Source organism: Heptranchias perlo, chromosome 4, assembly GCF_035084215.1.
Source record: "Heptranchias perlo isolate sHepPer1 chromosome 4, sHepPer1.hap1, whole genome shotgun sequence".
NCBI classification, from domain to species: Eukaryota; Metazoa; Chordata; class Chondrichthyes; order Hexanchiformes; family Hexanchidae; genus Heptranchias; species Heptranchias perlo.
The window spans coordinates 22,203,490-22,226,213 of NC_090328.1; the positions used below are offsets into that span (position 1 = coordinate 22,203,490).

The following is a 22,724-nucleotide window of genomic DNA, read 5'->3' on the forward strand; positions in this document are numbered from 1 at the left end:
TCTAAGGAGGATTGGAAGATTGTGGTCAGAGTCTCTGCAATTTCCATCTTTACTTCCCTCAGTAACCTAGGATGCATCCCATCTGGACCGGGTGACTTTTCTCCTTTGAGTACTGCCAATCTTTTAAGTACCTCTTTATCTATTTTTATCCTATCCAATATTGTTCCACCTCTTCTGTTACTGCTAAAATGGCAGCATCCTCTTGTCTCGTGAAGACGGATGCGAAGTATTCATTTAGTACCTCAACCATGCCCTCTGCCTCCACAAGATGATTTTTTTTTGTCCCTAATCGGTCCCAACTTTCCTTTGACTACCCTTTTTTTTATTTTCTGTGTAAAGAATGTTTCTTCTAACCTCCCCTTTAATTATTTTTACGTTTTTTTCTTTTTACTATTTCCTTGACCAATGGAAACAATCTATCACTAATTTATTTTATGATAACTCTTCATTATCTTGAAAACCTCTAAGTTCACCCCATAACCTTCTGAGCTCCAGTAAAAAATAATCATAACTACAACTCGTCATCCTGGGAACATCCTAGTGAACCTATGTTGCACTTCGTCCACTACTTTCATATCTGTTCTATAATGAGGTGTTCAAAACTTCACATAATACTCCTACCAACTGTGAAATAAAATGGCTGAACAACTCATATAAAGCAATTGCTTAGTCCAACTTCAGAGAGATTGAAGAAGCATAAGTGAGAAAATATAAATATCCAGTCTAGGGGATGCTATTGTTACGTCCTTGGTTTACACTATCATGCATGTAGATATAGGGCAGTGTGAGTCAATTCCCATAAAGTACTAGCTCAATTGCTAAATTTAAATGTGAGATAGATAGCTTTTTGGCAACCAAAGGTATTAAGGGATATGGGCCAAAGGCAGGTATATGGAGTTAGATCACAGATCAGCCATGATCTTATCAAATGGCGGAGCAGGCATGAGGGGCTGAATGGCCTACTCATGTTCCTATGTTCCTATGTTCCTAAAGTAAGGTGTTTAGACCACTTACATGAACAATTTATGCTACTGAGCCTGAGAAGGTATTTAAGGCAGACCTAAATTTGTAACATCCGTGATGAGTTAACTTATCTCAATTTGGGTGATGGTTAATCCGCTACAATTGGTCTTAATAATCCTTCATTGTGGTAAATAATGGTCAATGGTTCCTGCTCTTGGTTGCTATCCAGTGACCCTTGCTGTGGTGTTTGTGTATGTTGACAGGTCGTGGATAGGGTTGAGCTTGACTGTGATGCCCCTCCCATGACTAAATACAATGCTGACACTCACTATTCAGACACATGTAAGAGTTGTCACTTCAGCGAGGAACCAGGGGACTGTTTGTGCTTGAGGAAGCATACTCCAGTGTAAGTCACTGCCCTGAATAGCGGAGGGGAACGGGGAGATAACGAGGAAAATAAAGAGTTAAATGTATGTATACAACTGAATTATAGAAGCAAAACAGATTTGGGCAAATTAAACTCTGTCTTGTTGCTAAGGTATAAAACTAATTCAAAATTGTTTTTTTAAACCTAAGGGTAATTTTGCAAGGTTCAGTCACTGGCACTAGTTGTGAACACAGGTTGGAGAATTGGGGCTGGAGCATTATAGCCCTATCTCCAACTCATGGTTGTATGCAGCAGAGTCTCACATAATTACCCCATAACCCAGATGGCAACAAATCTATTGTGTGTAACCAATTACTGGTTGGACCACAGATTATCAAATATTTGACATAAATATCCTTCATTCAGAAGAAACAAAAGATGGACACTTAATTTTTGTCAAAAATGGTGACCAAAAACGTGCGTTTCAAAAACACTTCTCATTTACAGCAAAATGTCTAAAATTGCCTTTAGTTAAGGAGGAAAATAAACAGTAGATGCCAAGAACGGAGGACAAATGGAAAGGGTTAAGGTCAGGCACCAAAGGAGCATTCGAAGACTAGGGCTTTGAGGAGGTTTTTGAAAATAGGGAGGAAGGTAGCAGGTAGAAGGAACCAGGCAGGGAATTCCAGAGGGCAGGAGCCCAGTGATTCAAGGAGGGACCACCAATAGTATAGTAAAGGGATTGGGGAACAAATGGAAATCCAGTATTAGAGGAGAGGAGGAGACATCCAAGACTATAAGGTTGGAGGAGATCACTAATATAAAATGCCAAGGCCATGGAGAACTTTGAGGGTGAGGATCAGAATTTTGAAGTCAGCTCATTGGGGTATGTGGAACTGGTGGATCTTGAAGAGGATGGGGGTATGGGACTTTGCGTGGGTGAAGGTGTGGTTGCAGCATTTTGGGGGTGTTGAAGTTTGTGTAGGGTTGAAGCAAGAAGCTTGGCTAGGAGCACGTTAGAAAAATTGAGCTTTGAGGCACGGACTAGAATTTCGGTGGCTGATGGGAAGAGATAGGAGGCAAGGCGAGCAATTCTGCAGAGATGGAAGAAAGCAGTCTTAGTAACAGAATGGGTGTGGGGAGGAAACAAAGCTTTGGGTTAACACTGCATTTTAAAAAAATGAGAAAAGGCCACTTTTAAAAATGGATGTTTTACATAATAAAGTTCATCCCTCACAGAAAGTTTGATGTTTCTTTAAAAAAATTGGAAAAATTAAAAGGGAAAAAATTAGCATCAGGTAATCTATTTTTGGGGGGGTTATAAACATTAAAATGTCAACATTGTGTTATGTCATAGAGTCATAGAGTTATACAGCACGGATAGAGGCCCTTCGGCCCATCGTGTCCGCGCCGGCCATCAAGCCCTGTCTACTCTAATCCCATATTCCAGCATTTGGTCCGTAGCCTTGTATGCTATGGCATTTCAAGTGCTCATCCAAATGCTTCTTGAATGTTGTGAGGGTTCCTGCCTCCACAACCCTTTCAGGCAGTGAGTTCCAGACTCCAACCACCCTCTGGGTGAAAAAGTTCTTTCTCAAATCCCCTCTAAACCTCCCGCCTTTTACCTTGAATCTATGTCCCCTTGTTATAGAACCCTTATTTATGAAGGAATAAATGAATGTATTTTAGCTGCAAAATGTCTTCTGATACCCTACTTCATTCCTTAAGGCTCTGCTCCTCCATTGCACCACATCATCCTGGACCTAATTCCTCCAAGACATCTGCACCTCAAGAGAGTCAAGTTCAGAACAGCAGTATTTTCACCCTGCCTCCACAACAGGACCAAGCTATAGGAGCATATTAGCAGCTACTCATCACGTGCAAGTAAGTACTCATTTGTCTCAGTCCCATTTTTTGTTCATCAAGGTGAAGAACTAGGGGAAATTAAGGGAAAACAGAGCACTTTCTATGTATAGGCATTCAATGTCAGCATCAAGTCAGGTATAGCATGCCCAGGTACAGAAATGTATGTTCATCCCAACCCAATTTTAGAAGAACATTTCCTACTGAACCTATTTCCTTTGGGTGAAATTATTAACTTATGGGCAATCTTGTGTTGTGGGACTATGTCCCATAGTTTGAGGCTTGAGGCTCCCCAAAGCTAGCAAAGAAGTGAAATTTTCATTCCATCAGTTTCAAACCCAGGACCAGATACGAAAGTACAGTGTGCTAGCCCACAGCAGGCTGATCACACTAATTCTTCCCTATTTCAATTTATTTTTCTGCTCACTTGTTCACAGTTGTCTTTGCTGCTGAGCTGGCCACAAGGAGACACATGGGAGTACACCAAGGTGCAGCCCCCAAATTCATTTTGATTCAGCATATAATCATAAAATAATGGCACAGAAAGAGACCATTCAACCCATCACACCAGTGCTGGTGCTAGCTCTCCAGTTGATACTATCTGCTCTAATCTCATTTCCCTGCCTTTTCTCTATATCCTTTTATATTCTTCTTCAAATGCTTATCTGATTCCTTTTAAATTATGTTATAAGTCTCTTCCTCCATAATCACTTGCTGCAAAGTTCATGTTCTAATAATCCTCTGTGTACAATATATTTCTTCCAACTTCCTTCTTCGTTCTTTGACAGATAACCCTCCATCTTTGCTCTCCTGTTACCGTTGCACTGACTGTGAAGACAATTTGTCAACATTTACCTTCTGAAAATCCTTCAAAGTTTTGAAAACCTTTATCTAGCCCCTCTAATCCTTCTTTGTTCCAATTAAATTCTTCCCTCCCCACACCCACCCCCTGCCCCATTTTTTTTAACATTTCCTAGAATCATAGAATCATACAGCACAGAAGGAGGCCATTTAGCCCATCATGCCTGTGCCGGCTCTTTGAAAGAGCTATCCAATTAGACCCACTCCCCAGCTCATTTCCCATAGCCCTGTTAATTATAAGTTGACATTCCTAGCGTCATTCTAACGAATCTTTGCTGTACCTTTTCCCTGGCTCTAATATTCTTCCTATCACTGGTAGTCAAAAATTGTATGCAGTGCTATTAACCAATGTCATGTACAACTTCAGCACCACTTGCTTACTTTTATATTCAAAGCCCCATGTATAAAATCAGAATTCATTTTGCTCTTTTCTAGCCTTCCGACATGCACTCTACCTTTAAAAATTAATATATCTTCATCTCTAATTCTTTTTGTTCCTCCATGCTGTTAAGAGACTTACCATTTAGGGTGCACTTCCATTAATTGGGGTTAATTTTGACTTTGTGCTATAGTGTAAAATTCATTGTAACGAATTGGCACAAATCAAAATCTACTTCAAAGTGTGTGTGAACCCATAACTTGCTTCTTGCACCATTTTTCTTTTGTCACATGTACATTTACCCAGCACCATTCACAACCTCAGGATGTCCCAGCGTGCTTCACAGACAACTAAGTACTTTTGAGATGTGGTCACTTGTAAAAAAGGAATACACTGTAACCAATTTGCACATAGAAATGTCTCAAAAACAGCAATTAGATAAATGACCAGATCATTTGTTTCAGTTGCGTTGGTTGAGGGATAAATGTTGACTAGGACACTGGAGAAGTCACCTGCTCTTCTTCAAAAAGTGCCATGGGATCTTTTATGTCGAAAGGAAAGCACCTCCGACAGTGCAGCACTCCCTCAGTACTGCACTGAAGTGCCAGCGTGGATTATGTGCTCAAGTCTCTGGAATGGGATTTCAACTCACAACCTTCTGATTTAAAGACAAGAGGGGGAGGAAAGGAAAATCAGGCAGGATGCATAACAGGGGGCCAATCCACTGACACCCATTTCCTGCCACTGCTAAAAGTTAAAATCAGTGCTAAGAATGGTACCACTGAGCCAAGGCTGACACCAAGGAACATTTACCTGAGGAAGGAGGAAGTCTCCGAAAGCTTGTGAATTTAAAATAAAATTGCTGGACTATAACTTGGTGTTGTAAAATTGTTTACAATTGACACCAAGTAAACACTGCAGGCTCTTAACACCTTTTGTGCTGAACAAAAGGCAAAAGATATCTTGTTGTCAGCATGAAGGGTATTGTTCTCCAGGTTGCTGGTGGAAGGACATTTCTTTGTGGATTTTTCAACAGTCGGTGAAAGATCTAGTCTGGTATTCTCTGCCAAGCCATTCACTATGATGATGCAACATTTCTTAGTGGTAGATTAGTTTTTCCATTGACCAAAATTCAAGATATCAAAAGGTTGCAAAGCAGAAGAAAATGGAGTGGAGACCCATGATGCTGGCTCTGTGTCCCTTTAGGCTGCTTGCATACTTCCTCGGATTCTCATCAGGAAGAAGGAACAATCATTGTAACCAAATGCAAACGAGGGAGCAATGATATCACCATACCTCCTGCCTCCTTCCCCAGGTCTCCACTTGGCAGAAGTTCAAATAGAGCGGCATCAAAAGTTAGTGGCCTTGCTGCTTGTGTCCAGACGCTCAGATCAGAGGATTTGGGAAGGACAGGCAGCAAGCATATGGATGCTCCAAATGATGTGTATTTTTTTAAATATAGGTCTACGACTTACTGTTGTTTCTGAACAGTAGCTAGAAGGCCCCAAATCCAGTGCCATCACCTCTACTGCAGGGTAATATTGGGCACATGTAAAAGACCTGAACCCAGAACCCAGAAATGCAGGCAGGTGGAAGTAAGGCTGCCAACCCTCCAGGATTGCCCTGGAGTCTCCAGGAAACATAGAAACTTATAAAATAGGAGCAAGAGTAGGCCATTCGGCCTTTCGGGCCTGCTCCGCCATTCAAGATGATCATGGCTGATCGTCTAACTCAGTACCCTGTTCCGGCTTTTTCCCCATATCTCTTGATCCCTTTAGCATTAAGAAATATTTGTTTTCTGCCCTTGTTTTCTCTGCGTTCCACTATTGCTTCTTCCCTTTCTGCCTTTCTATCCTTGTTCCCCCCTCCTCTGTCTCCCTGTTCACATTCCCATCCTCCTGCCATTCTAGTTTAAACCTTCCCCAACAGCACTAGCAAACACCCCCGCGAGGACATTGGTACCGGTCCTGCTCCTGTGTAACCCGTCCCGCTTGTACAGGTCCCACCTTCCCCAGAACAGGTCCAATGTCTCAGGAATCTAAATCCCTCCCTCCTACACCATCCCTGCAGCCACGCATTCATCTGGTCTATTCTCCTGTTCCTATACTCACTAGCACATGGCACTGTTAGTAATCCTGAGATCACTACCTTTGAGGTCCTGCTTTTTAATTTATCTCCTAACTCCTTAAGTTCACCGAGCAGGACCTCATCCCTTTTTTTACCTATGTTGTTGGTACTGAAATGGACCACGACTACTGGCTGTTCACCCTTCCCCTCCAGAATGGCCTGCAGCCGCTCCGTGACATCCATGACCCTAGCACCAGGGAGGTAACATACCATCCTGGAGTCACGTTTGCGGCCGCAGAAACGCCTATCTGTTCCCCTTACAATTGAATCCCCTATCACTATAGCCCTGCCACTCTTCTTCCTCCCCTCCTGTGCAGCAGAGCCACCCGTGGTGCCCCGAACCTGGCTCTTGTTGCTTTCCCCTGATAAACCATTTCCCCCAACAGTATCCAAAGCAGTATATCTGTTTAAGAGGGAGATGGCCCCAGGGGACTCCTGCACTACCTGCCGAGTCCTTCTACTCTTCCTGGCGGTCACCCATTTCTTTTCTTCTTGCGTAATCTTTACCTGCGGTGTGACCACCTCACTGAACGTGCTATCCACGATAATCTCAGCATCACGGATGCTCCACAGTGAATCCACCCGCAGCTCCAGCTCCTAAATACGGTTAGTCATTAGCTGCAGGTGGTCACACTTCCTGCACATGTAGTGTCCTTGACTTCCCACATAGCGAAGGAGGAGCATATCACAGGTGCAAGCTTTGCTGACATGACTTGCCTTAGATTAAGCTCGTTAGTTACTCCCTTTAAGGAGTTTACTCCTTTAAATTACTCTTAATTTAGAAAATGTTGATTACACTAGGGGCCTTGATTCACTAAAAAAACGTTACTTGCTATAAGACCTGCAGACCTTCCCTTTCTTTTTACTTTAGTTGCTGCACTGTAGAATAGTAGAAATACACACCTGAACCTACTTACCAATCAGCTGCCTCCCCTGTGCCGCGTCACTTTTTCACTAGTGACGTCACCTCTGGAACTCCGCCGCTGGTCTCAGTTTATCCACCTCCGATCTCCCTTAGCTCAGCTCTCCCGCTCTCGGGCCCTCCTTTACCCACCTCCGATCTCTCTTAGCTCAGCTCTCCCGCTCTCGGGCCATCCTTTATCCGCCTCCGATCTCCCTTAGCTCAGCTCTCCCACTCTGGGGCCCTCCTTTATCCCCCTCCGATCTCCCTTAGCTCAGCTCTCCCTCTCTCGGGCCCTCCTTTATCCCCCTCCGATCTCCCTTAGCTCAGCTCTCCCGCTCTCAGGCCCTCCTTTATCCCCCTCCGATCTCCCTTAGCTCAGCTCTCCCGCTCTCGGGCCCTCCTTTATCCCCCTCTGATCTCCCTTAGCTCAGCTCTCCCGCTCTCGGGCCCTCCTTTATCCCCCTCCGATCTCCCTTAGCTCAGCTCTCCCACTCTCGGGCCCTCCTTTATCCCCCTCCGATCTCCCTTAGCTCAGCTCTCCCGCTCTCGGGCCCTCCTTTACCCACCTCCGATCTCCCTTAGCTCAGCTCTCCCGCTCTCGGGCCCTCCTTTATCCACCTCCGATCTCCCTTAGCTCAGCTCTCCCGCTCTCGGGCCCTCCTTTATCCCCCTCCCTCCGATCTCCCTTAGCTCAGCTCTCCCGCTCTCGGGCCCTCCTTTATCCCCCTCCCTCCGATCTCGCTCAGCTCAGCTCTCCCGCTCTCGGGCCCTCCTTTACCCACCTCCGATCTCCCTTAGCTCAGCTCTCCCGCTCTCGGGCCCTCCTTTATCCCCCTCCGATCTCCCTTAGCTCAGCTCTCCCACTCTCGGGCCCTCCTTTATCCCCTTCCGATCTCCCTTAGCTCAGCTCTCCCACTCTCGGGCCCTCCTTTACCCACCTCCGATCTCCCTTAGCTCAGCTCTCCCGCTCTCGGGCCCTCCTTTACCCACCTCCGATCTCCCTTAGCTCAGCTCTCCCGCTCTCGGGCCCTCCTTTTTCCCCTCCGATCTCCCTTAGCTCAGCTCTCCCGCTCTCGGGCCCTCCTTTATCCCCCACCGATCTCCCTTCGCTCAGCTCTCCCGCTCTCTGGCCCTCCTTTATCCACCTCCGATCTCCCTTAGCTCAGCTCTCCCGCTCTCGGGCCCTCCTTTATCCTCCTCTGATCTCTCTTCGCTCAGCTCTCCCGCTCTCGGGCCCTCCTTTATCCCCCTCCGATCTCCCTTAGCTCAGCTCTCCCGCTCTCGGGCCCTCCTTTATCCCCCTCCGATCTCCCTTAGCTCAGCTCTCCCGCTCTCTGGCCCTCCTTTATCCACCTCCGATCTCCCTTAGCTCAGCTCTCCCGCTCTCGGGCCCTCCTTTATCCCCCTCTGATCTCTCTTCGCTCAGCTCTCCCGCTCTCGGGCCCTCCTTTATCCCCCTCTGATCTCTCTTCGCTCAGTTCTCCCGCTCTCGGGCCCTCCTTTATCCCCCTCCGATCTCCCTTAGCTCAGCTCTCCCGCTCTCAGGCCCTCCTTTATCCCCCTCCGATCTCCCTTAGCTCAGTTCTCCCGCTCTCGGGCCCTCCTTTATCCCCCTCCGATCTCCCTTAGCTCAGTTCTCCCGCTCTCGGGCCCTCCTTTATCCCCCTCCGATCTCCCTTAGCTCAGCTCTCCCGCTCTCAGGCCCTCCTTTATCCCCCTCCGATCTCCCTTAGCTCAGCTCTCCCGCTCTCGGGCCCTCCTTTATCCCCTCCGATCTCCCTTAGCTCAGCTCTCCCGCTCTCGGGCCCTCCTTTATCCCCCTCCGATCTCCCTTAGCTCAGCTCTCCCGCTCTCAGGCCCTCCTTTATCCGCCTCCGATCTCCCTTAGCTCAGCTCTCCCGCTCTCGGGCCCTCCTTTATCCGCCTCCGATCTCCCTTAGCTCAGCTCTCCCGCTCTCGGGCCCTCCTTTATCCACCTCCGATCTCCCTTAGCTCAGCTCTCCCTCTCTCGGGCCCTCCTTTACCCACCTCCGATCTCCCTTAGCTCAGCTCTCCCGCTCTCGGGCCCTCCTTTATCCGCCTCCGATCTCCCTTAGCTCAGCTCTCCCGCTCTCAGGCCCTCCTTTATCCGCCTCCGATCTCGCTTAGCTCAGCTCTCCCGCTCTCGGGCCCTCCTTTATCCCCCTCCGATCTCCCTTAGCTCAGCTCTCCCGCTCTCGGGCCCTCCTTTATCCACCTCCGATCTCTCTTAGCTCAGCTCTCCCGCTCTCGGGCCCTCCTTTATCCCCTCCGATCTCCCTTAGCTCAGCTCTCCCGCTCTCGGGCCCTCCTTTATCCCCCTCCGATCTCCCTTAGCTCAGCTCTCCCGCTCTCGGGCCCTCCTTTATCCACCTCCGATCTCCCTTAGCTCAGCTCTCCCACTCTGGGGCCCTCCTTTATCCCCTCCGATCTCCCTTAGCTCAGCTCTCCCGCTCTCGGGCCCTCCCTTATCCGCCTCCGATCTCCCTTAGCTCAGCTCTCCCGCTCTCGGGCCCTCCCTTATCCCCCTCCGATCTCCCTTAGCTCAGCTCTCCCACTCTCGGGCCCTCCTTTATCCCCCTCCGATCTCCCTTAGCTCAGCTCTCCTGCTCTCGGGCCCTCCTTTATCCCCCTCCGATCTCCCTTAGCTCAGCTCTCCCACTCTCGGGCCCTCCTTTATCCCCCTCCGATCTCCCTTAGCTCAGCTCTCCCACTCTCGGGCCCTCCTTTATCCCCCTCCGATCTCCCTTAGCTCAGCTCTCCTGCTCTCGGGCCCTCCTTTATCCCCCTCCGATCTCCCTTAGCTCAGCTCTCCCACTCTCGGGCCCTCCTTTATCCCCCTCCGATCTCCCTTAGCTCAGCTCTCCCACTCTCGGGCCCTCCTTTATCCCCCTCCGATCTCCCTTAGCTCAGCTCTCCCACTCTCGGGCCCTCCTTTATCCCCCTCCGATCTCCCTTAGCTCAGCTCTCCTGCTCTCGGGCCCTCCTTTATCCGCCGCAACCTGGGAGAAAAATCATAGAGACATAAAAAAGATTGTGTGTTTTTGTCATTTTCTTTGAACACTTTTGTTTATTAGTTGTAAAAATATTGGAGCTTTTTAAAAAAGGCTCTTTTACTGGGTTCGGCAGTTGGAGGCGGGAAGACATGTGATGAAACCACCAGGAATACATCCAACCAGAGTTGGCAACCCTAGGTGGAAAGGATGGATAATCAACACCCAAATCATTAAATAGCAGCAATAAGCAAATTCAAGTACCATAACAAGCCATAAGGTAAATTCACAAAAACTGGTGTATCCACGATGTCTTACTCCCATACCCATAAAACCCTTTGGAATACAATATTGCCGTCGAAAAATCAGTCTGCAATACAAAGGACAATGGACATCAAACTCCATAACACTCACACAACAGCCTACCGATGGATACTTATGATATTCGACAAATGCTATCTAGATTAGGGCTATCCTTGTTAGATTGTGTTGGTTGATGAATAGCCAGGTATTGCACATTAATTGTTTCGAGCACTGGGGTGTACTGGGTGACATATTTTGTCAGATGTGTACATGTTAGTAATTAACTGTTTTTATGTACTTCATGCAGAGTTAAAAGAAAAGAATACCAAACTGCCAGCGTGCAGTTGCAGAAGCCATTTTGAGGGTGTTATCTTTCTTAAAGAGCCTATTTTAAGCTAGAAATGGAGCACAAAGAGAAAACCTAGAAACTATGGACAAAAGTACTCCATTTTTGTCACACAGAGATTCTCCACCAGAAATACGATTGCAAAATTGGGTGGAAAATGCCCAAAACAATGCAGTAACTCAAGTGGAGAAGGACAATAAAGTCTGGTTTGCATAAAGAACCACTGAACCTCAACTCTAGAAAGGGGGCATGTGAAGTATCTACCAGGCAACTAAAGAACTTGGCAGGGTACTCAAAAACAGTTCATGATATAAATGGGTAGCCATGTAAAAAGTAACTTCAGCAAATGAGTCTGATGGAAATGCTGAAGAACCAAAAATGCAAACAATGGCTGAAGGGGAAGTTCTACAACGCTTCTCCGATGAAACCTGCAAGAGGTTGGTCACTTTGTGATAGAAATTACCTCCAGAGATGGGTCAATGTATCGGCCTAGAGTTTCCGCTTTGGGCGCAATCTGCAATCGGCAGTTGGGTGCAAATTGCGCCTGAAAATTGCGCTGGTTGGGTTACAGTTCAAGTTTCCGCTAAGATGCATTTGCATAATCACCAATGTAAAATCTTCCATAAACCAGCACAATTCGGCAGTTTAATTGAGTGTAATCGTCTACTTTTTTTTTCTTTGCAATAAAAAATATGCATTGATGTATTTAAGATGTATTTAAGAGTGGTAACCTGGTGCAGTTTTATTAATGCAGCTGAAAATAGGTTTATCACAAAAAATAACCATTTTAATAAGAGTCTCCAGTCCTCCACCTGATTTTAAATCTCTGAAAATGACTTAAAAAAACTATACTGAACCATTAATTACTTTCATTGGCATACACTAGTCAGTTTCTTAGTAAATTCAATATTTTTTAATATGTGAAAATGCCTACTAGTGCCTGTGCGCCTAAGAAAATGAGCTTAATTTGAAGACCCTCCTCGGACAGGCCCAATCGACAGAAACTCGCCATCCTCATTATTTCGAGTGGGGGGAGTGGCCAGTTTTGTCGACAGGGTCGGCTTCAGTGAAATTATTTTTGAACCAGTGCAAAAAATTGCGGAAACTCGAATCACGCTGATAAAACCAAAGCAAACAAGCGGAACCTCTACCCTATCATGTTTTGTATATTAAACAATATTCTACAATATATGTTACGTTCTCAAATACAGTGAATCCAGTATAAATAAAATAATTTTACTCAATGCAAACTTATTTACTGTTGAGTAACATGCAATTATAATTGTGATGATCGTGAAGATAAAATGATAACATTAACTCTTAACTTCATTTTTTTTCACACCGCAGATTCATCTGGAGCTTCTCATTCCAGGCACCAGTCAGAAGTCTTCGGCAACATCTGTGCCACCTGTAACAGCTGCATCTCCCACCTCCAGCAACATCTGCACTGCCCACAACTGAAACTGCACGCGCCAGCCCATTGCTCTTTTCACTGTCAGTACCAGTTGAGGAAGGTAAATTTGATCACTACAGGAATCACAACCCATAATCACATGAGCATAAGGACATAGTTTTGGATATTAGTTGGCAAGCCTTCAAAGTGACAAGTTTAAATGGTTGAACAGGAAATTTACCAGGTAGTGGAGCTTTTCCACAAAGGATTAGATCAAAGATTGGAGAATATTCCCAGGAAGGTACCGTGTCGGTTACTATGGCGTTTGCTGCACAATTCTCTTTGGCCCATGTGGGGAGCAGCACAGGCGTGGAAATTTCTCTCTGCTATTTTTAGCAGATTTGTTAACTCATTCATGGCTTTATTAAAATAGTGCACAGAGAAACATGTTACCAGTGCACAATAGAATTCTGACCCAGGGGTCAGGCATGAGAGAAGATCAGGCAGATCTCAAAGAAGGAAAAGAGGGAAAGTTATCAGGGAAAGATTTGAATGAAAGATTTCCAGCTGCTGGGATTGTTTCTGCTAATGTGATTTGGGTGTCATCAGAACCAGTTGGCCCCGGCTGGAATCTACTGAACGCAATTTTCCATCCAGGCTTAGTAGCCACTTAGATTACTCTCACACCTTTTTATTTTGAGAACATCCTTTTAATATTTAAAACAGGGGATAATTAATGTAAATCAAAGCGCACATAATTTACCACCATTTGCAACATGACCACCCTGTATCCTCAGCCCACCTGCCTGGAGTAGGTATAAAGAGAACTGCTAGGGTGAGGGACATCTTGAACCAGCTTGAAGGGATATTGGAGAGGGAGGGGGGGGGGACCAGTCGTTGGGGTCCATGTGGGGAACCAACAACATAGAAAAGAGTAGGCAAGAGGTTCTGTTCAGGGAGTATCAGGATCTAGGAGCTAAATTAAAAAACAGGACCTCAAGGGTTATAATCTCTGGATTATTACCCAAGCCACGTGCAAATTGGCGTAGGGTTAAGTAGATTAGGGAACCAACACGTGGCTGAAGGAGTGGTGTGGGAAAGGGGGATTCCATTTCATGAGACACTGGCAGCAGTACTGGGACAGGAAGGAGCTGTACCGTTGGGACAGGCTCCACCTGAACTGGGCTGGGACCAGGGTCCTAGCGGAAAGGATAAATAGGGCAGTAACAAGGGCTTTAAACTAGTAAATGGTGGGGGGGGGGAGGACTCAGGTGGAGAAAGTAGGATAAATAATAATTCTAAAACAAATGAAAAGGAAGAGAGTAGAATAATAGTCAGAAATGATGCTTTAGGCACTACAGGTAAAGGGAAAACTATGAGATGTAAAGTAATTAAATCAGGAGAGAAATAAATAAGGAATGTCTGAGAAAAACAACATTCGAAGGACAGGATAGAGTGTGTGGCCCAAATAAGCGTTCTTTACACAATCACACGGAGTATAAGGAGCAAATTGAATGAATTGCAAGCGCGAATTCAACTTAGAGGGTATGTCATGATAGTCATTTCAGAGACATGGCTGCAAGATGGTCAGGACTGGGAACTGAATATACCAGGTTATAAGGTCTACAGGAAGGATAGGGAAACTGGTAGAGGGGGAGGAGTAACCTTAGTGATTAAGGATGAAATTACTTCAATGCTAAGAGAGGATATAACGAGAGGTAAGCAGGCAGTGGAGACTTTATGGGTAGAATTAAGAAATAGAAAAGGATTTAAGACAGTAGTGGGAGTTGTGTGTAGGACCCCTGGTAGCAGCTGTGAGGTGGCAGAATGTATAAATGCAGAGATTAGGCAAGCATGTAGCAAAGGCAGAGTGGTTTTAATGGGGGCTTTTAACTTTTATATTGATTGGGATAAGCAGATGAGCTCATTTCAGAAAGGTAGTGAATTTCTTGAGAATTTTCAGGACAGCTTTCTGCAACAATGGGGGGAAAATTGGATAAGGAGCATAGGAACTTAGGAATATAGGAACAGGAGTAGGCCCTTCAGCCCCTTGTGCCTGCTCCGCCATTTGATAAGATCATGGCTGATCTGTGATCGAGCTCCATATACCTGCCTTTGGCCCATATCCCTTAATACATTTGGTTGCCAAAAAGCTATCTATCTCAGATTTAAATTGCCCAAATGTGGTCAATATAAATATTTTGGAGAGAGCAGCTGAAGGCCTTGCACATGGAATGAATGCAATTCACACTTTCCACCACCAGAGGGAGCTCCATCTCTTAAAGGGAGGATGTTTCTTAAAAATCTCTTAAAGGTAGTTTGTACCTGTTATTTGCTGAAAATAACATACTACTGACTGCATGGAGTCTGAACAGAGATCAGACATCGCACATGTACCACACAGATGCAGATCCCATCCCCATGTTTACACACTGATGAGTTATGTTAAAACATTGAATAAAGGTTGCACACTACTAAATTCCACATCCTCCAATCTGCCAGACCTTATCAATCTGCCAATCTGAGTTGGTACCAGGTCTGTGAGAGTGCATGCACCAAGGTTCTCTGCTGATGCACTAGCGACCTTGGGGGCATGAGGTGGACAGAAGGAGGGACATCCTATATCCGCGGTGGGGGGGGGGGGGGGGGGCAAGAGGTCCTCCAGACATATACTCAAAAGACAGTGGGAGGCAGTGGGGGACGAAGTCAATGCCAGGCACACAGCATCATGAACATGGATGCAGTGCAGGTAGAAGTTCAATGCTTTGACATGAATGGTCAAGGTGAGTGAGGTCAACTGTCAAGTGGCGTCTCCTACCAACTGCACCACGCACTGCACCCCCCACCCCCCACATACCAATAAACTCTTTCCATCAGTACTCAACTCTTCCAAACAAATGCTTCCTATCGTCCTTATACATTACCACTGTGTCAAGCCGCCTGCCCACAACTCACAGGCCACACACTCTGGCAGCTATTCAACCATGACAGGTACATAACCAAGGCACATGTCCCACTTTCTTGCAGGAGAAGGTGGTGCATATTAAGAGGCAGCAAGTGGCAGTGGCATTTAGCCCCTTGAGCCTGTCCCACCATTCAGTGAGATCATGGTGGACCTGTGACCTAACTCCATATACCCGCCTTAGCCCCATATCCCTTAATACCCTCGGTTCACAGAAATCTATCAATTTCAGATTTAACATTCACAAGTGAGCTAGCATCAACTGCTGTCTGCAGAAGAGTGTTCCAAACGTCTCCCACCCTTTGCGTGTAGAAGCATTTCCTAACTTCACTCCTGCACGTCCTGGCTCTAAATGTTAGGCTATGTCCCCGTGGCCTAGTATTAAAGTCTAGGAGACCTCCAAAAACAGTTACAAATGTCATGGCAGCCAGAGGCAATAATCCAGCCACTAACCTGTAAATCCTGCATGGCCCTTTTAAATAACGCTGGTAGGGGGTCCTCCAGGCACTCTAAGACACGTTCAGATGGTTGGGATTGAGACTGTGCATTGAGTTGAGCATTAAGTCCCAAAATGGTGTCTATCACTTTAAATCAGCATTGCACACTGATTGAAGCCATTTTCTCCCTACTTTACATGATTCCAGCATTTCTTATCTGCGCCTGCGCAAACTCCTGTACCAAGATGGAGTCTGGCGCACGTCATGCTGGAAACATGCGTGCGCATCCAAGACGCCATCTTGGATGTTGGAGAGGCTGTCTAGTGCCGAAACAACGGGCGCTACACGGCCCAGTTTAGCGCCCAATATGTCCTGGAACCAACAAGGGGACAGGCCATATTAGATTTAATAATGAGTAACAAGAACATAAGAACATAAGAAATAGGAGTAGACCATACGGCCCCTCGAGCCTGCTCCACCATTCAATAAGATCATGGCTGATCTTCTACCTCAACTCCAGTTTCCCGACTTAATGAGCCAGATTTAGTTAACAGCTTAATGATGCATGAACATTTATCTAACAGCGATCATAATATGATTGGGTTCAACGTTGTGTTTGAAAGGGAGAAACCCATTACAGCTACTAAGACTTTAAATTTAAGTAAGGCCAACTTCAATGGAATGAGACAGACACTGTCCACAGTAAACTGGGCAAATCTGTTAATGGGTAAAGCGACAGATGATCAGTGAGAGGTGTTCAAAAAAGAATTTAACCTAATACAGAACCGATTTATACCCCTAATTTGCAAGAGCTCCACTTGCCAAAAAATAAAAGCAATGAACAACAATAGAGGTAAGGGACAAAATAAAACTAAAAGAAAAGCATAGAAAAATGTAAAAAATAACACAGATCCTGGTGATTGCGAGAGATACAAAGAACAGCAAAGGGTGACAAAACAGATAGTAAGAGCTACAAAAAGGGAGTATATAAAGAAACTTGCAAGGCATATCAAAATCAACACAAAAACTTTTTACAATTATATTAGGAAAAAGAGAGTGGTCAAGAGCAATGTGGGCCCTTAAAAACTGATAATGGAGATATTGTAAATGAAAATAAGGAAATGGCGGACATGTTAATTAATTACTTAGCATCAGTAATTATAGTAGAGGAAGAGGATAGCATGTCGGACACCCCAAGGAAACTAGTTTTGAATCAGGGACAGGGACTCACCATAATTAATATAAGCAAATTAACAATAATGAAGAAAATAATGGCACTAAAGAGTGACAAATCCCCAGGACCAGATGGTTTCCATCCTAGGGTTTTAAAGGAAGTAGGTCAGAACATTGCAGATGCTCTAACTGTAATCTTCCAAAGTTCTCTTGATTCAGTAACCGTTCCTTTAGATTGGAAAATTGCACGTCACTCCGCTTTTTAAAAAAGGTGAAAGAGGGAAACAGGGAATTACAGACCAGTTAGCCTAACATCTGTTGTCGGGAAATTACTAGAGTCTATAGTTAAGGATAGAGTGACTGAACACCTTGAAAAATTTCCAGCTGATCAGAGAGAGGCAGCAAGGATTTGTAAAGGGAAGGTCATGCCTGATGAACCTGATTGAATTTTTTGAAGAGGTGACCAAAGTAATGGACAGGGGAATATCTATGGATGTTATTTGTATGGACTTCCAGAAGGCATTCGATAAAGTCCCTCATAAGAGACTGTTGGCTAAAGTTGAAGCTCCTGGAATTGAGGGCAAATTATTGACCTGGTCAGGAAATTGGCTGAGCGGCAGGAGAAAGAGAGTAGGGATAATGGGCAGGTACTCAAATTGGCAGGATGTGACTATTTACAGTAGAGGAAGAGGTAGCATGTCCCACAGGAATCTATGTTGGAGCCTCAACTATTCACTATGTGTAATAACTGTTACTCTATGAGGTAGATTTTGGCCTGGGCCAAGTCTCAGCACTGCACGACCAACGTGTGCCCAAACCAAAAGGCCCGAGGACCGATGGAAATTGTTCCTCGAGTCCCGTCAGCATATTCAGCACAAGCTGCCAGTACTGGTTGCACCTCCACAGGTAGCTCAGCCGAGCGAAGAGATCAATGTCAGACCACCTGCCTCACCAGCAGCTGCCCTCAGGTAAGTTCTGGGAGAGGGGATTGGAGTGAGCTTTGGAGTGGGGTGGGGGGTGGGGGTGATGTTGCAATCGAAACTACTGCGGAGTTGGAGGAGCACTCCTGCTCCGCCTGTTCCACCTGGCTCCACAGGAATGGTTTTATTAAGAGGAGATTTATTTTCAACTTAGCTTTCGTTGGCTGCTGTAGAATCCTGAGCGAGGCAGACCCGACGCCTGCCCCGCTCATTGCCGACTAATTTCCGGATGGGGTCATTCAAGAGGCGTTACGTCCCCAATTTACATATTTAAGTGACATAATGGGCCAGGAATCGCACAGAGCGGCGAGGCAATGCTCACCGCAGCTCCTGCGAAATTAATTAACGAAAATACTTACTGCGGGCTCTGTGCCGTCCAATTGCTTGAATTTGAAGTTTAAACAAAATGTGCGCTGTCAACGCAGCCTCTGCACAGAGCGAGTTGCCGCACGGCTGGAACGTCTGTGAGGAGAAGACACGCCCACAAAATCTGTCAGGAAGAGAAGTCATGCCCACAGATTCAGCTGCATTGCTCAAGCAAACATTTTTCATTTAAAGTTAGTATTCTGGATGTCATTGTAAAAACAAATTTTATTTTTTTATTATAAAAAACCTAAGAAATAATTGAATTAAAGAAAAGATACAGAAGGGAAAAATAATTTTTAAAACATTTTTAATTTAAAAAAAATTTTAATGACCAAAAACTATTAAAATAAAGAGTGATATGAGACTCCATGTTTTTGAAATGTAATTTTTAGTGGTTTGGCAATCATTAAGACTAACAGCGCTTTTAAAATTTAGTTTAGACCCGGTATTTAGTTTAGACCCGGTGTTTGGTGGCGTAATTAGTTACTTTCCAGGTGGGCAGATAAGCAAGTTGGTGCTTTTTCAATTATTTCTCTGATTGCAGCGTGCGATGCCCCTTTAATTCGAAGCTGTCATATTGCCGGCAAACCACTCGGAGCAAGTTCATGATTTCTGCGTTTTAGTGCGCGTGTGCAAACGTGGGAACTTGCTCCTTCAATTCACCACTATAAATGGAGAACGCTACTGATCTCCACTGATATTTCCGGAGCGATTTCTGGCCCAATGCCTGTTTAACGCGTTCACTCGCAATGCCTAAAACAAGGGCCGTACGAATTTAATATTGTGACCACCGCCTGTGCAATTTGGGCACAGGCTGTCCTACTGCTAACTTGGTATGCTTTGCGACCATTTTACACCCAAAACACGTATGCAATGTATACCAATTTCTATCCCTATATGTTCACTTGCTGTCTATAAAATAGAGCAGCTTGTGTCTGAGACTAATTAACTGTGCACAAAGTCAAAGTCCAGAAGCAAACATTTATTGATGGAAAAGTGTTGTTTGTGGAGTCAGTGAGGGTCATTTTCAACCTAACTGCCTGGGCAGTAACCTGGTGGAGCAGATCACCTGCTCCTTGAAGAACTGCCCAATTTTCAATAGGATGAAAATTGGGAGGGTCCTACAATGGGCGGGCGATCCACTCCATCCCGGGGAGGAGGGGAATGGCAAGCTAGTGAGAGCACAAGTAGAAAACTCTGCCCTCTGTGCGCTTTTTAAACTCATTCCAAATAGATCTAAATTTCACCTATGTGAAATCTTGATAAATGATCTAGCTGACTCCTGATTAGACAGGATCTGCCACCTTTGCCGGTAACAAGCAGAAAGTGTCATGGTTGCTATAATGCATATTATGGCACACAAATATATATTTAGTTGTATATCTATTACTTTGACAAACTATCCTGCTACTTCTCACTCCATTTTTGCCAATTGCAGATTGATAATTCTGGAGAAAAACCAGCATTCCCATTTTTCATTAAAAGAGAAATGTCACCCCCTATGAGGCTGCATTAAATCTCTATTGAGTATTATGCAATGGAATGCGGCCCATAAAATTTTGGTATCTCAAAGATTATTAATGGACGTATTCATTCTCAATCTACATTCACAATAATGTTGCTTTGTGTACTCGATGATTGATACAGTGTACAGTATCCTGAGCTGAGAGCTTTGGATAGCATGTAACCATATGTTCTTTTGCTATCAGCAAATTCCAAAGCTGTTATACCCAAAATCAAAAAGGATCTACTTTCATGAGAGCTTGCTTTGTCTACCTTTTTATCTTAGTTTGCTAACAACAGTTTTCTTCGTCACAACAAGATGTGGATATTTGAGCTGTCCCGTTAATGGAAGCCTAAAAAGCAAATATACATATGCCCCAGAGGAGAATATTATCAACAGTGGTTTAACAGATACAGTTACTTTTGTTAGTAGTGGAATGATTTCAGTAAAGTAAATCATTAAAAGCAGAAACATAATTATGGAATCATAACAGCACAAAAGAAGGCCATTCGGCCCATCGAGCCTGTGCCGGCTTTTTGTAAGAGCAATCCAGTTAGTCCCATTCCCCCGCTCTTTCCCCATAGCTCTGCAAATTTTTTCCCTTCAAATATTTATCCAATTCCTTTTCGAAAGCCACTAACGCACTTTTCATTGACCCCTTGCTAACAAGCTATGAGCTTAGTAAATCATATTAATTTGATTGGTTGTGTTTACACTTTTCTTGTTGCAGGTATAAACAGATATGAGCAGCATCATTACTGAGGCAGACAAGCATGAAAAGCTGCAACAGAACAATATTTGAAGATCAAAGTGGAAGCCATCCAAATTTTCTTGAAATGCTAACATTTCCAAAGACTTATTACCTTTATAAAATTAAATCAAAATAAAATGCAAATAAAATATCAAAAATATTCGACAGAAAATCAATCACTACTTGAATATATACAATTTCACAGTTTCACAAATGCTTTCCATGCATAGAAATTAGTTTTGGTGATGCTAGCAGATGAACAAATAATGCATGGTATATCATTCATCTGTCTGCTTGTAATGCAAGCAGTAGCCTATTGATTTTAAATCAGCCGATCTCCCATGGCATTCATTGCACATGGAGAATTAAGATCAAGTGCAGGCTTTTGGTGAAGCAAGGTTAGAGGGCGGGGGTTAATTGGACCAGGGTGTGCAGATGCAATGCAGTGCCTATTTTAAAGACATACATTGTATTCTTATTTTTGTACAATACTTTGATTATATTTTATTAGTTATGGTTAAATAACAACAATTATGGCAAGAAGCAGAGAAGTAGAGTTGGTTGAAGCATCGGAGTTTCTCTGCATTCAGGAGCTGGGAGATACAAAAGTGAGGTGCTAATGTGCCATCACTGGTGAGAGGGTGTAATTACAACATGACAAATTTACATGGGCAGTTTCCACTATAAATATGACATAAGAATTTATAATGGTAAGATGACATAAAAGTGTAACAAGAATGTGACAACAAGAAATAAGGTTTTCTAAACAGGAAGTGTGTGCCGATGTAAGATTTTAATATATTATAGGTAAGTTAATAACTATGCTAAAATAACACACAAAGGAATGTCAAATTAATATTGCTAATATTGTTAACAGTCATCTCTAGGCTCTTGTAATTTATTGCTGTATATAATCAAATATTGGTAATAAGATCCTGATTTTTCAAAAATATATAATGCAAGCACAATTTACATTTGCATTCTGTATCTTTATTGAACTTCTAACTAATAGATCTTCCAAAATGCTGGAAGATCTTTTTATCCTGTGCTGTTGCTGTTGTGATTGCTGTCATTTAGCTGGCTTGCTCACCCTTATTCAAGAGCTTGTAATTTGTACAAAGATCAGGAGATTTGAGAACTTGTAACCTTATACGTATCTTTGTATAAATTGTCCACTTTCAGTGAGGATGGAGCAATTTAGACACAAGAGCGTGGCAGGAAGGGACAGAGAATTTACCATTAATAGAGCATCAACAAGTAAGGCCAAAGCAGGAAGAAGTTGTAAAAAGTCAAAATTAAAGGCACTTTATCTGAACGCACGGAGCATTCGTAACAAGATAAATGAATTAGTTGCAGAAATAGAGATAAATGGGTTTGATCTAATAGCTAATACAAAGACATGGGGCTCGATTTTACCGTCGGGTTTCCTGTGGGTTTCCAGAGGGGGGTCCCCGAAAATCCCGATATCCAGTCACGTGACGGGAACCCGCCACGATCCCGCCCACTTCCGGGTTCCCCGATGACGTGCGGGGCTGCGTGCGTGGCCCCCGCTGGTGGGAATCCCGCAGGCAATTAAAGCCAGCGGGATGCCACTTGAGTGTATTTATTTTGCTTGTTCAGGTCATTAACTGACCTGATTAAGGGACTGTGTGTGATTTTGGAGAAACATGGGACTGTTTCACACACTGGGGGAAACAGTCCGAGTTGAACTGGACGTGTTGCAGCCGTCAGCCTGTGGCAGCTGCAAAGGTCCATTTGACAGGTGGGGGGGGAGACCCTCACCCATTGCAGGAGGCCGCTCTGTCACTTGGGACAAAGTGTGGCCTCCACCACCCCCCTCCGGACGGTCGAAGTCACCAACCTGCACACTCACCCCGGGGTCCGGACACATGTGCCTACCTTGGGGACCCCCTCAGATGTACATATTGCGGATGGGGTCCGTCGTAGCTGCAGTCATGACCCCCTCGGAGGGCGAACAGCATCACCAGCCTCGCCATCCACGCCGTCCACCTCTGACACGTGGAGCTCCACAAC

General features: G+C 44.7%; 1 protein-coding gene across 3 annotated transcripts in view; it reads left to right on the top strand.

The window, feature by feature from the left end:
• Positions 1-22,724, top strand: part of LOC137320767 (solute carrier family 22 member 4-like) — a 141,419-nt gene that overhangs the window by 105,243 nt on the left and 13,452 nt on the right. Inside the window, exons 10-12 of one of the 3 annotated variants that reach the window (XR_010962645.1) lie at positions 3,059-3,214; positions 12,472-12,638; positions 20,670-21,622. Coding sequence is in view for 2 of the 3 variants with exons in the window: in XM_067982560.1 (XP_067838661.1) it covers positions 3,059-3,194 (136 nt within the window). In the remaining variant the exon portion in view is untranslated. Of the gene's footprint in view, positions 1-3,058; positions 3,215-12,471; positions 12,639-20,669; positions 21,623-22,724 lie in introns of those variants that run through there. The other 2 variants (XM_067982560.1, XM_067982561.1) reach the window with 2 other exon arrangements.